The sequence below is a fragment of the Coloeus monedula genome (genome assembly GCF_965178545.1).
Source record: "Coloeus monedula genome assembly, chromosome: 6".
Taxonomy (NCBI): domain Eukaryota; kingdom Metazoa; phylum Chordata; class Aves; order Passeriformes; family Corvidae; genus Coloeus; species Coloeus monedula.
This window is the reverse complement of record NC_138786.1, coordinates 37,382,045-37,395,901: the sequence shown is the minus strand read 5'-3', so window position 1 is coordinate 37,395,901 and position 13,857 is coordinate 37,382,045. Positions and strand designations below refer to the sequence as shown.

Sequence of the window (13,857 nt, the reverse complement as noted above, 5' to 3'; positions counted from 1 at the left end):
GTCAAACAGAAAAAGATAGGTCTTCTGAAACTACTGTGGAATGTTGTATTTCTGCTAGTTATGATTTAATTTCTGGAATGCAGTGGGATGTTCACCCATGCAAATTACTTTTCTTCATCTCTATGTGAAACACTGTATTTATAGACTTGTCTCTGATTATATGTAGGACCAAGGTTTCTTTCTTGTGCATGTAGAATGAATGCGAAAGGATGCATGGTGGTCTTCATGAATAAACTGGCACTGACTTAGCTTGCATTTTCATGAGATATAGCATGAATTCTTTTATTTGCTTATTCAACACTGGCTGAATGATTTCTTAATGCTGTCTTTCTAAAGATGCAGTAATTGTTTCTGAACACCAATGATCTTTTGTGTATTTTGAAGTATCTAACATAAACAGTTACTTATGAAGCTTAATTTGTTTGCTCCTTAGTAACAAATTAACGTACAATTTTCAAATATGTAACTGATAATATACAGTGCCTTGGAAAACTGTATGAAATGAGACTTTGTCTTTTATAAACTTAAAACTGAGACTGCACCTTTAAAATAAAGATTTATTAATAACTTTTATTAATACTCTTATACAGCTATGATAGTGAATCACCAACAGCTTGCATTGCCAATTGCTGATTTTTTTTCTTTTAATAATATGCTGCATGTAGACAAAGATGACCTGTCCCCAACTGCTGAGGTTTGGGATGTAGACCAGGGACTAATAAGTAAACTGAAGGAACAGTACAAGAAGGAACGAAAGGGGAAGAAAGGGGTAAAGAGTAAGTGCAGATTCTGAATCTTGTAATGCAACACTTTTTTGCCTATCTATATAGACAACATTTTTTTTCACAAGTTCTGTTTGTTGGTTTGTTTTTTTTTTCATTAAACATCATTTTCTGTAATGGGGGCAACCAACTTTAACTTTCTACCTGTTGAATGTGAATATGTCAAAACCTTTGACAGCCATTTCATAAATAAGAAATGTTGAAAAGACTAAAATTCAAGATTAAAGAGGTTAAGCAAACTAAATGCTTAGGAATGTTAGTGTAAAAATAATGAACAACTTGCATTTTGAGGATATTCCTACTCTGAGAAGTTTTCTGAAAGGTTTAAACTTTATCTGCTTTCTTAAGTATAATATTGTGATACTGTTCTGGGAGTGGTGGTTGTTGCAGCTTTTTTCAGGGGTGGTGAGGTTTTTTCTGTGGTTTTTGGAGGTTTTTTTAATGTGAGTTTGAATCAAGCTGTAATTGCAATTTATGGGCTTTTAATTATTTTTACAGGCCCAGGCATAGAGAATTAGAAAATGCCTGTAATGTAAATATGAACTTTTTGGTAGCTTTGTTTAGGAGATAATCTTTATCTCGTGGTGCCCTTTGCTTTTCTGTGCATTTACCAACATTTTATTTGATATTCCTTTACTCTCTGAGTTTTCTGACCAGTTGACCTATTTTTACTGTGTAATTTAAACCAAACTTCAGTGTTGAACTACCTGGTAAGAATGCTTTTGGAAATTATGTTATCAACTGCACGAAGTTCTTAGTGCATAAAGTGGTATTAAATCTATGTCACCATAGAATGGTTTGGGTTGGAAGGGACATTAAAGACCATCTAGTTCCAACCCCCCTGCCAGGGGTGGGGACACCTTCCACCAGACCAGGTTGCTCAGAGCCCCATCCAACCTGTCCTTGAACACTTCCAGAGATGGAGCACCCACAGCTTCTCTGGACTCCTGTTCCAGTGCCTCACTACTATTACAGTAAAGAATTTCTTCCTAATAGCCAGCCTAAACCTACTCTCCTTTAGTTTAAATCTTATCCATACTTCTGGACTCACTGCAACAGTTCCATATCCTTCTTGTGCTGGGACCCCAGAGCTGGATGCAGAGGGGCAGAATCCCCTCCCTCTCCCTGCTGCCCACGCTGCTCTGGATGCAGCCCAGGACACACTTGGCTCTCTGGGTTGCCAGTGCCCGTGGCTGGGTCATGTCCAGCCTCTCACCCAGCAGCACCCAGAAGTTCCTCTGGGCAGGGCTGCTCTCCATCTGTTCATCCCCAGCCTGTGTTGGTACCTGAGGTTGTCCTGACCCAGGTTCAGCACCAGCACTTGGTTGTGTTACAACTCATGAGATTGCTATGGACCCACTCCTTGTCCAGGTCCCTCTGGATGGTATCCCATGTCACTTTAGAGCAGCTCCCATGATTGCCATGCTTTTATTTAAAATATTTTATAATAGTTTTCTGGAGATGCCTAGTAAAAAAATATTTTCCTCAATTTGAAAAATTTGGTATACACTAAATTACATGATATTTAAAATATAACACTTCATGAAGAATTCTGTAATTATTAAGATTTGAATTTAATTTGTAACACCTAACAGTTACAGGTCAGTTAGTGCATGTTGGTTGTTTTTTCAGCATTTTTGCATGACATGTACACACATGTAAAAACTTTGACAAAGCAAAGATTTTCACCTCGTTTTTGCTTTAGTGAGAGCCTACAGTATAGTCATCTGCATGCTAATGCATATCAGCATTTAACATGTAAATCAGCAGTTGCCACCAAATTTGCATGAAGTATTTGGTAGGATTAGAAATTGATTTTTAGTACCGAAATGGACTTCTTTTATTTGAAATTTTCTTACTAAATTCTTCACATTTTAGATATTTTGGACCATAGTGGCTGCAAAATAACAGAAAGTTTTCTTAAGCTAAAGTAATTTTGAAATATTTTGTTCACAGAAGACAGTATTTAGGATTCAACTGTATGTCATGGTGCTGAGAAGTGACATAAGTCATTGTTTAGCATTTTGAGTTTTAAGTTTAAATTCTCCTTTGGGAAACCCTGAAAACATATAGTGTCACAAGGTGGTTTGCTGGTCATAATCATGATGGTTTCTGATTAAAAATTGGCCTCTAAATTACTGAGCTAATCGAATGAGAAAACTCCACACACAGAGTAAAAGTATGCGTTCAAGGTTGGGCAGATTTACTTAAATTTGATTTTGTAGACTTTTTTTTCTTCAGCTTTTTAACAATCTGAGACTGAAAATAATGTTGAAGACCTTTATTCCTGCTGCTCATGTCTGATCATTTGGGAGCTTCATTCTGAATACATATCTCTTCTTTTGCTCTTCAGTGTTTTGACTTCTACCAAATTTGTTTTGAGCACTGTCAGAACTTATCTGCATGGTAGTATATATCATCATAAATATCAAACAAATGTGCATTAACTGTCATCTCTTGCAATACTTTGAAGACAGCATAATAGGACAGACATTCTGATGGGTTCTTTTGTTGGATATGCATCTGGTAGCTGCCACAATCTGTATTTACACTGTGACATAATCAGGCAGTCACAGCCCTGGCCCCAGGTATGGAAACTTTCATTCCACATGTAGACATAAATAAGTGAACAGAAGTTGATCTGATTCTGTGTTGATACTTCTCTAGTCTGTATCCCTGTTTTCTTTTGGGTAGAACACTTTAATTAAAGTCATCTTCTGTCAGCACATATGTTTGCATTAGGTAATACTCTTGTTTGCTAGGGAGAAAGAGGGTGTCTGTCCAGGTAGTCACCATGGTACGTGAAAATACTACCTCTTTATGAAAGGATCTTTAAAAATACCCCACCAAAACAACAACAAAAATCCACCACCCACGCTTTCATTTTCTTTACAATGTTAGCTGTCAAATAATGCAAAATCTGTTTATTGAAGAGTTTTTGTGTTAAAAAACCCCAGAAGCAGAGAAACAAACCACACCTATACTGGACTTCCTGTGATACATAGATAAAGAATTAGGTTTGATTTCTCCAAAAACAGGCTTTCTTTTTCAGTAATATGCTGGATTTAAGGTCTGTTTCTTGCCCAACTTCGATAAGATCAATTTTGGCAGGTAAGTCAGGGGATGGCTGTTTTTCAGATATAGTCTGTCACTTTTGGAGGATGTAATAGTGGAGGTCTTGTATATCTCATTTCATACTATCAGGTTAGAGTAATGTGTTCTCAGCAATTTGAAAAATGGTTTTCACATCTTTTATATATATATATATGTATATAAATGTGTATATCACTGTTGAAATGAAGATACTTTTACTGTTTTTCCTTAATTTACTTGAAGCTTTTTGCACTTTTTTACTTTCCTGCTCTTTTCCTTCAGTGTAATTGTTCTGTACTTACAAAACAGTACCCATCCCATTCATTTTCCTAGCCTTGATTTCTGCAAATAGTGTAATAGTTGATAGGAGTGAAAACAGATCTGAATTTTACTATCTTCATTACTGTCACCTGTTCTTGACGTATAAGGATCTCTGTTGTATTTGGGCTTGGGCTAATACATCTTGCACCTAATAGAACTCTGCTTAAGGCTTCTCAGACTAAAACTTTTCATCACTGAATATTCAGTAATCTTTTTCACTTTTGATCTCTGAAGGACAGTACACTGAGATGGTACTGTAACTTTTGCTTCCGTTTGTACCAGGTCTATAAATTTTTTTTGTCATTGGCTTTTTTTGAGGGTAAAGGGTCAGTCGTCCCATTTGTGCCTTGAACATAGTTGCTTATGCAGGGACAGCACATTCTTTAAAAAAATCTCCTTGTAGCATTTACAATACTTGAACAGTTATATGAAGTTACACTTGCACTTACTTGAAAGCAGAAACTTGTGCAGTCTTCTATAGTGTTGGCACAGTCTTGAATATTGACATATTTTTCAGCATGAAATAGAAGTTGTTTGGAACAACAGCTGCTCCTTTATAAACTTCTCTCTATATTGTATGATGGATTGAGGACTGTTCTGACATTATGCCTGCCTGAAGGAAAAGAAGTGCCCAAACATACTGAAAAACACTAAAAGGCAAGGCTGTCAGGTCCCCTAATTAGTGACAAACGTAATGAACGGCTGCTTAAAGGTAGCAGAGCAGAGGGGCTACTTCTAGTTACTTCTGAGTATGCTTTGAGACAAACTTCTCATGCTCATATGTTTGGCATGAGAGCACCTTGAGAAGATGCTTTCAGTTTGGATAGAGTGAGAGTTTATAAGCCATTTTTGGCATTTTCCATCAATGTGTTGAACAGTTCATGCGTATGAACATGGAGAAGACAAGTGGTGTTTTCTTCTGAAAAGCAAAGGGTTTGTTAAAGTAAACAGTTTAGGGTCCCAGTCATGACTTTTATCCTCATTTTATTGATTTCTCTATAATATCTTCAAGAATATATCTGCTGCTGGTCACAGTAGGTGCCTGGCTGATGGCCGACTGGAATAAAGACAAAGACAAGCTTTGTAGTCTGTACGGTGTAGTGATCTGGCCATTTTAAGAGTGACTTTTCTTATATGAGATCTCACATGCTGACTGCAGTATTAAGTATTATACTTTTGAAATTAAATCCTTTCAGTATAGTGCCTGTTAGAAAGAAAGAATGTTGATTCAAAAGAGATTTCTTGTTATTATTTTTCACTCACTACTTTAGCTGAGATCACAGGTTTCTAGACATATTTCTACACGAGAGTAAAACGAAACTTAACTGCTCAAGTGACCTGTTGTGTGAGGAAAACTTTTGGAAGCCAGTTTTATTCTCAGTTGCTTCTGGGTAGCAGTCTTTGTATATTTAACTAGAATACTAAGTGTTCCATAAAAGAAAGAAAAAAAAAATACCAAAAGCAGAAAAAATATAAATATAGGGAGTCTTATTACTTGGCAAAATGAGAATGTTTTGCAAATATTAATTAGAATAGTTATATATCATCCTTCTAGGGGTATGTGAGGTATACTTGCTATAATTCTGCTTCAAAAAATATTTTTTGTTGTCATTCCTCTCTGCAGGGAATTCTCCATTATCTTTAGAGAATTCTGTTATTCATGGATACTTATTTTTGAACACATTAATTTAAACCAGTAAGATCTGAAATGATCAGATGCTTTTTGAAAGAGTGTATTTTGGTGTTTAACTGTTTGAATGAACAGTTCTGATTTTGACAAGTCACCTGTAATCACAGTGTTTACATTTTGCTTTTTTGACAATAAAGGCTTTGGTTTAGTTTCATTTTCCTTTTTAATAAATGTGATACATGTCACCTCAGTATAAGAACTTGTTCACCAATGCTTCCTTACTAAATGGTCCTCATTATCTCTGCTTGCAGTCCCAGGAAGGGCTGTTTTATTGGTTAAAATTTGGTTATGTCTTTCATCATTGTGGATTGTTTTCTTTAAAGAGGTTCTCTCACTGAAATTCACTTTGATTGAAGCTTGACTTTTTGACATGGAAGCTATAAAGGTGAAACCAGGAATGGATTTACTATTTAAAAAATATTTCAAATTATACTATTTTTGTTTGCTAATGTCTACATAATTAAATGCACATATAATTCAGAATGCTTTGCTTCTAGAGGCATGCTTTTATAATTGTAATATAATACACATCTACAGTTTCATACAGTGGTGGAAGCATTCTTGCTCTTGTGTTTAACAAACACTTCATACAATTTAAATACCATTCAAAGCAGGGAAAGTTAATTGTTCGTTGCACCCCCATTATGAGTTGTCTGTAGTTTTGCTCTCATTTTTAAGCTTATTTTTAATTTTTACTCTGTTTTTTAATGTTAAATTGTTTAGTAAAGTTGTGTAATATTATTAGAAAATGTTTAATTAATACGTTTTATGTTTAATAGTGAATGTTCTTTTAATATTTGCCTTGACTTTTCAGTAGGGCTGTAAGATGATTTTTTTTTCTCTTTCCTACAGGAAACTGTAGAATAGTTCTGCAGAAAACAAAGGAGTTATTCTTTGATTTAGTGAATTAAAAATGTTTGCATGTAGTTTTCAGATTTGATGTATTAACTCCTGCTTTTGATTTCCAAAATATTACTAAACAAAAGCAAAGCACTATTTATTTTAAGGAGGTCCCGTCAGTAATTATTCTTATTTAATGGATTTTTAGACTTCAGTCAAGTCAAGCGGTAGCAATCAAATGAATTTTTGCTGCTGACATTAATTTACAGGAGTCAACAGGACAAAACTTCACGACATGATAGCTGATCTGGGCGATGATGAGATACCCCACATCCCTTCAGGAATCATTAATCAATCTAGGTCACCCTCTTCTAGAATGACTGATCATGAAGGTGCAAGAGCAGAGGAAGGTACAAAAAATTCAGCTACTTACTATATTTCAGGAGATTTCTTTTAGAGAGCACACGCTGTCATTTTATTTTCCCCTCTATAGAGCTTAATGCAGTTGCAGATTGCCACATTATTTTATTTGCAATTCTTCTCAAATGGTTTTGTGAGAATATGGCTTGAGTTTTTGTGGCTTATCATAACTCACCATTATTTCGTAAGTATTTTTAAATAACTTAATGTACAGCAGTGTGTTCTGACACTATTCACTATTAAATCCCTGTTTGCAGACCCTCCCTCCCCCATTAGCAAAACCTTTCACAAATAGGTTGTTATTTTTTGAGGGGAAAAAAGGTGAGTATTAACATTTGATACACAGTTTGGATTTTAAAATGAAAAGTGGTGATTTTAGTTATGAGACTAATTAGGTCTCTTTTCCTCAAATTTAGTGCTCTCTTTTATAAAATTCCCATGGTCTACATACACAAATTTACAAAGACACTATTTATTTCTTTACAAAGTATTTGTTTCAGTTTCAGGTTTATCTTTGACAGTGGAAATTAGTGGCAAGCTATTATATCTAAAGTCAAAAACCTTGTATTTGGCTTTTAAGTTTTTTGTTTTAAAGGAATGATTTTCCTGTATTAGCTTTGAAATTAGAATACCATTCTAATTTCTAAATTGTCCTCTACATAGAACATATTCATTCAAAATACTCAGATGTATTCAGATTTGGCTCTTTGAGGATGATCTTCGACCCATAAGACCTGGTATGGTATCAGCTATAGCAGAAATGGCATTTGCATTACTACTAATTCCAGTAATCTGTTGGTTCACCTGTTCTTCTTCACCCTTGGCCTCACAAATGCCTGTCACCAGGCAAGCAGAAAAAAAACCCAAAACCATGGTTCAAGGAGGTTTTTTTGCTGCTCTCCCAAACTGTCATTTTACTACAGTCGTCTTTTTTACTGCCTTCCTTTTCATCTTTGTTTTTATTTCCAACTTCAAGATGAACCAGTATTAAATTTACTTGTGGAATGCAACTGAAAAATCTACAGGTGAAAATACGCTTGCTAAAACTTGTAGATATACAATTAGGTTGTATTTAGGTTTAGTGTTTACAGGCTTTAGGTTGCCTTTTAGCCATGTTTAGATATTAAGGCCATATGATCCTACAGTTATAATTTTCTAGGTCTGTCTTTGGCTGTTTTTCTTAGGCCATACACGTTGTGCAAGGGAACACAGACACAGACCTTGTTATGGACAGGGCCATTGTCTCAGGTAGAGGCTTTACATCTAAAATAATATTGGACAAAACAATCTTTTTGAAGAAATAGATGTTAAATTTGAATTTGATAGGGACTTACTTTCAGTGCCTCATTCTTGTAGCACAAACACTGTGTTACCCTTCAAGTAAAGATTGTTCACATTGTTCAAATAAACTGCTTTAATGTTTATATTTTCACGCTGTTTAATGTGTCCATATGTTTTTAACTTGTTGGTGTAGTTTGGGCTTTATTCATTAAGAGTAGTAATATTAATGTCTATCATCTTACCTGCTCATTGTGGTTTCTGGATTGTTTTTAAACTTGATTATTAGAGTGTAAATTCTGCTATTTCTATCCTGAATGCTAGGTGGCTTTTTGAGTTTTTGTCTGTACCATAAGGTGCAAAGCTGCAAACAAACAGGCAGTGTTGTATTTGAATTCCTCATGTATGTGTTAAAAGGCCAAATACTTCATTATCATAAAATACAGATTTTGCACCATGCGGTACAAATACAAGTTTTACTCAATTATTTATTCAGCTGTATTTTAAAAGATAAGATTTTGCAGATAATTTTAGGCTTTCTTCCTGGGACACACTAGCCTATGCTGATGGATTTTACCAAACCATGATTTTCTTGTGACTGGATGGAAGTTTTATGTTACAATTTGAAATGTTACAGTTCTGAGGCAGTGGTTGATAATTTTTTCTTGAAGGGGAGTTCAGGGAGGAACTGGCTCTAACTGGCTTGGAAATACACCTTTCATACCTCTAAAGGTGTGAGAGTTAGGTTTTTGTTGGGGGTTTTTTTTTCACTCTCAACTGCCTGGCTAAATATGATGTTATGCCATAATTTCACTTGATAATTTTGGCCATGAGAAATTGGAGTTTCCATTTCAACATATTGTATGACTTTCAGAAATGGTATCAACATGATTTTCCATCCAGTGTACAGAGAATTACTTTCTTCACTGGTTGTTTTTCAGTTTAAATATCTACAGATTGCAGAGGTGTCAATCTACAGATTGACAGAAAAAAGCAGTAATAGATAATTGCTTGGGTATGAATAGCTGCTTTTGGTGTACCACATATTAACTGTCCTGTCGTACAGCAGACAACAACAGCCTATATGAACGTACATATCTGATCAGAGATTAAAGTAGTTTGTACAAATATTGCAGCTTGATTTTGACTTAATTATGTATGATGTCAAGAGCTTGAAGGTAAGAAGTGCTGGTTAGGATTGGCTAAGCAAATATTCAATAATACGATTTTGTATTTTAGTATTTATTTCACCTAGTTTCACCTACAAAGGAACTTGTACTACCACATTTTTACTTTATTGATTGCAAACTCAGTTAAACATTTATATTATGCTATGAGAATAATATTGTACTGTGTGTTAGCATACTTGGATTTTTTTTCTAGATGAAAAGCATTAAAAAGTCATATATTTAACTACCATTTGCATATATCAATTGATGCATTGTTTTTGATATGTGAAGATGTGGGTCTTTATTTTTAGTAGCTGTAACATCATGTATTTTTCATTGTGTTACTATTCTGCCTTTTCCTTTTTATAAAAGCAGTTTGCAACCATTTTTTAAACTTCTCAAATATGCCTCACTTTAAAATATAAAATGTGCAAATGAATTGTAGAACACACTGTATGCACATACTAGCAACTTTAGTATTGAGAAATAGTCTTCTGAATTTCAAGTAGCATTAATTTTGAATCTTCAAGTAAAGAGAGAGTCACCCATGCAAGCAAAGCTTCATGAATTTGTAGTATAAGTTCCTAATGTGGTAATCCTTAATTTTTAGTATAAAGCGTAGGAAGGCTGATCTGTTAAGGTCAGGTGACATTAATTTCACAAAGAATTAGTATTACAAGTTATGGGGCTTACGTAAACCTTATGGGCCTGTCCTAAAGATCAAATAGGAGTAACAGGAAAGTAAATAGGTGTTTTGTAGGAATATGGCTTTTTATGAATTATAAATGGTTTGTAGTAGACTGTCAAATGTAGAGTTTTAGTAAATTACTACTGGAAATGAAAAGCTTATTCATATAAGGGCATGGTAAGCCATTTTGGGCTCTTAATGTAATGTTGCATTCTTACAAGTTAAACCTCTGTATGGATTGTGAATATTTTTAAAACAGGTGATTGTGTATAGTTAAAATATTGTTTGCTCTTTTTATGCAATTGTAGGAACAGCAGTCTGTATTCTTATATAGATTATATTCTTAGATTCTCACAAATGGTTATGTTGACTGTGCTAATGAGGTTACATTTCTTAATAGTACAATAGTTCTGAAGCATTAGAACCTGTTTTATTCTTGAGAAGTGATGTATTTTGATCTAGCTGGACTGGCTCCTCTTTGCATAGCCCTAGCAGTGGTGCCAGACATCTATAAATTTGCGCCTGATTTCAGTCACTTCCAGCAGGAGTGGAACAGACCTAGGTTACCATTCAGATAGTGGCAATACGGAATAATGGAGATGTGTGTTCTGAACAGGAATGAGTTAATTATTAGTGCTCCTGTTTGGAACTTCTTTTGTGAGACAAAATCCCAAGAAACTGGGAACTATATTCTCAGAGATTGAAGGGTTTTCTAGGAGGATCAGAAATTAGGAGTGGCATTAAACTGAGGCCATAACTCTCTCTGCCAAATCAGTGAAATTCAAAAGTCAAGCAAGTTTAATTTTTCAAGATGTCAAATATCATTTAACATATTTTGCAGATGATTATACTTAGCTAAAGTTCACACATACCTTTTTTTTACATACGCTACTTAACAAGCGTTGCTATTTCTAAGTGGAAAACTGAGAAGTAAAAGTAGCTTCTAAAATGTGCTAAAGCGTTACAATGTTTAAGCCTTCGTTGCTGTTCCTTACTGCTAAATTGATATTTGTGGGTTGAGGGACATTTACAGAATTGTTGAAGAGTGTAAAGAATATGGGTGAATATATATAACTTTATTATTCAGATGGGACTTCATAGTGAATAGCTATATATAACTTCTTTTCATTCTAAATTATAATTAACAGAAATGTTAAATTTTAATTTGAGGAAGGCATAGCTAGACAACGTGAGTATCAGTTGAGTATACTTTAAAATTAGAATCCAAAATCATGACGAGAAACTAACAGAGGAAATAAATAATAGATTTTTTTTCAGTTGTCTGAAAAATCTCAGAGTAGAAGAGATGTTTTGCAGGAGTCTTTTGCTTGAGCGATTAAAACATACTTCAGTATGCAAGTAGAAATATTTGACTAGTATAAAACACAAAGACTTATTTGCAAGTGGATGGAAGGCAGGAAGCATGGTGCAATGAATGAAAAACTCAGCTGAGAATTTGGGGGCCTGGGATGTACATTTGATATTGCAGTGTAAATTAATGTCAGTCAAGTCACTTGTCAGTATTAACACCTCTGTAAAGTAAGTTGAAATCAAATGACAAAGCATGATGCAAGAATTGTGTGTATAATGTGTGTGTGTTTGCACATGTGTGCGTGTCTTCATACTTTTTTTTTTATTTGGGGCTGTATGTAGTACATATAAGTTCAGTTCTAAGCTCTGCTTTGCTATTAAGTGATGAATAATACAGCTTTTCATCAGTTTGAATTATTATATTGAGACTTAAAGAAACTGTTTTGTTCTTTGTAGCTGAGCCAATAACGTTTCCACCTGGAGGAGGCAAGTCATTTATTATGGGTTCTGATGATGTGTTGTTAAGTGTTCTGGGCCTTGGAGACCTTGCAGACTTGACAGTTACAAATGATGCAGACTATAGTTATGATGTAAGTGCAATTTTATTTTAAAATTCTTTACACAGCTTAACCAATAATAGTTGGGTCCCCTCTCCTCCACCCTGAATATTACTGATGCACTTCATTAGTAAAAGCTGTTACTTGAAAGGAGAGAGCACCTTGTGAATGAGCTAAGTAATTTGGGTAACCAGAATTAAGTGAGATGACTTGGGGTTTTTCTATGTTAATAATTTAATTCAGATTTTGTCACTGGGGGGGGGGGGAATGTGTTATGACATAAAATACATATTAATGTCTTACCATGACAAAAACAATAGTTGCACACTGAAATGGAGTATTGAGTAGACATGGCATGGAACACAAATATTGATATTAACTTATTTATTTGCTGTCCTTTTGATGAATAAGTAGTGTTAACAGCATAGACTATGTATAGTAGTGTATTTCAGATGTAAGCTTTTAGGGGGTATTTTTATTATAATCTAGAGTGTTCTGATATTCCTTTGACCATATGCATTAAGCTTCTACCAATAGTGTTAAATGACTTTTTCATTGGCTATTAACATTGGATGGCTGGTTAGGGAAGTGTTCAGGTAAGTTTTGCATGCAGTATTGTATTTAAAATGTCTTGTAGTATTGGCTTGACTGCAGATTGCAACTTTGCAGTGTATTTCTGTCTTTTGTGAGGTATAACTTCTTTATAAAACAGTGTGTAGCCATTTTGCTTATTCCGAGGTGGAGGGATATTTACAGGTGAGCCAGGACTAAACTCAGAAAGCATTACAATGAATATAATTGATACCAGCTGATCAAACTGTTACATGAGACTCTGTGCTACTTGTGACAAACCTGACAAAATGGTTTCTGTGGTGTGAAGAGTGATGCAGAATAGGAGTTAACCTTTGCTGTTGGGAAACTTAGAGAGTAACTGATAAATACACAAATATGAAGTGCTGCCTGAGCTAAAAAGAAATTTGCAGTAGAAGGCAGTACTTTGCACATTTGTTGAAGGCTAGAAGGTGTTAGTTATCCTGTAGGTGAAGTTGATTGTACTTTTTCAATGTAGTTGAATTTTCAAAGTTTTCTCACTTAATTAGAAGTTCTTTAATTTCAGCTTGGTTTGGGAGGTGAGTGGGAAGAGGCTATTTCATGCTCTTATATATGATATATACAGAAGACAAAAGATGGAAGTAGGGTTTTGTTTTCTTACTGGACCATTCACCGCATATGAGGTGTGATTGACCATAATTGTCACTTGGTTTCCCTGCTTCTTATCCAGTCCTCTTTTCCCAGTACTCTTAGGATATTTTCTTCCTTTTAAAGCATAGCTGAAAAATGCACGGTGGCTTCTGACTTCATGTGTCAGAAAAAACAAAAATAACACAGGTGGCAAGAATTTTTTTATATTTAAGAAGACACTGTCCTGTCATGAATCTGAAGAGACTGAAATTCAGGTGCTATTAGTTCTTCATCACAATGTTTCTTCAGGTTAAAAATTCCTTGATAGTTCTTAATTTCTGAAGTTGTTTCCTCATAGCTATGGATTTGCAGCACAATAAGACCATGTCTTACCCTGTACCTGTAATCCGGTACTTGTAGGGCATCTTAGTCTAATGCCTTTTTAAGCTTAGCTTAAGTCACCTCCTTTTCCAGTATATCTTCAGACAAGGAGTTAATGTGTAAGTAAAGCAGCAACAAAAAAAAA

At 34.7% G+C, this 13,857-nt stretch overlaps 1 protein-coding gene across 3 annotated transcripts in view; it reads left to right on the top strand.

Moving 5' to 3' along the window:
- STRN3 (striatin 3) overlaps positions 1-13,857 on the top strand; it is a 62,181-nt gene that overhangs the window by 33,935 nt on the left and 14,389 nt on the right. For 2 of the 3 annotated variants that reach the window (XM_082283727.1, XM_082283726.1), the window contains exons 8-9: positions 6,996-7,136; positions 12,049-12,182. In XM_082283727.1, the coding sequence (XP_082139853.1) occupies positions 6,996-7,136; positions 12,049-12,182 (275 nt within the window). The remainder of the gene's footprint in view (positions 1-6,995; positions 7,137-12,048; positions 12,183-13,857) is intronic. The other variant, XM_082283728.1, reaches the window with a different exon arrangement.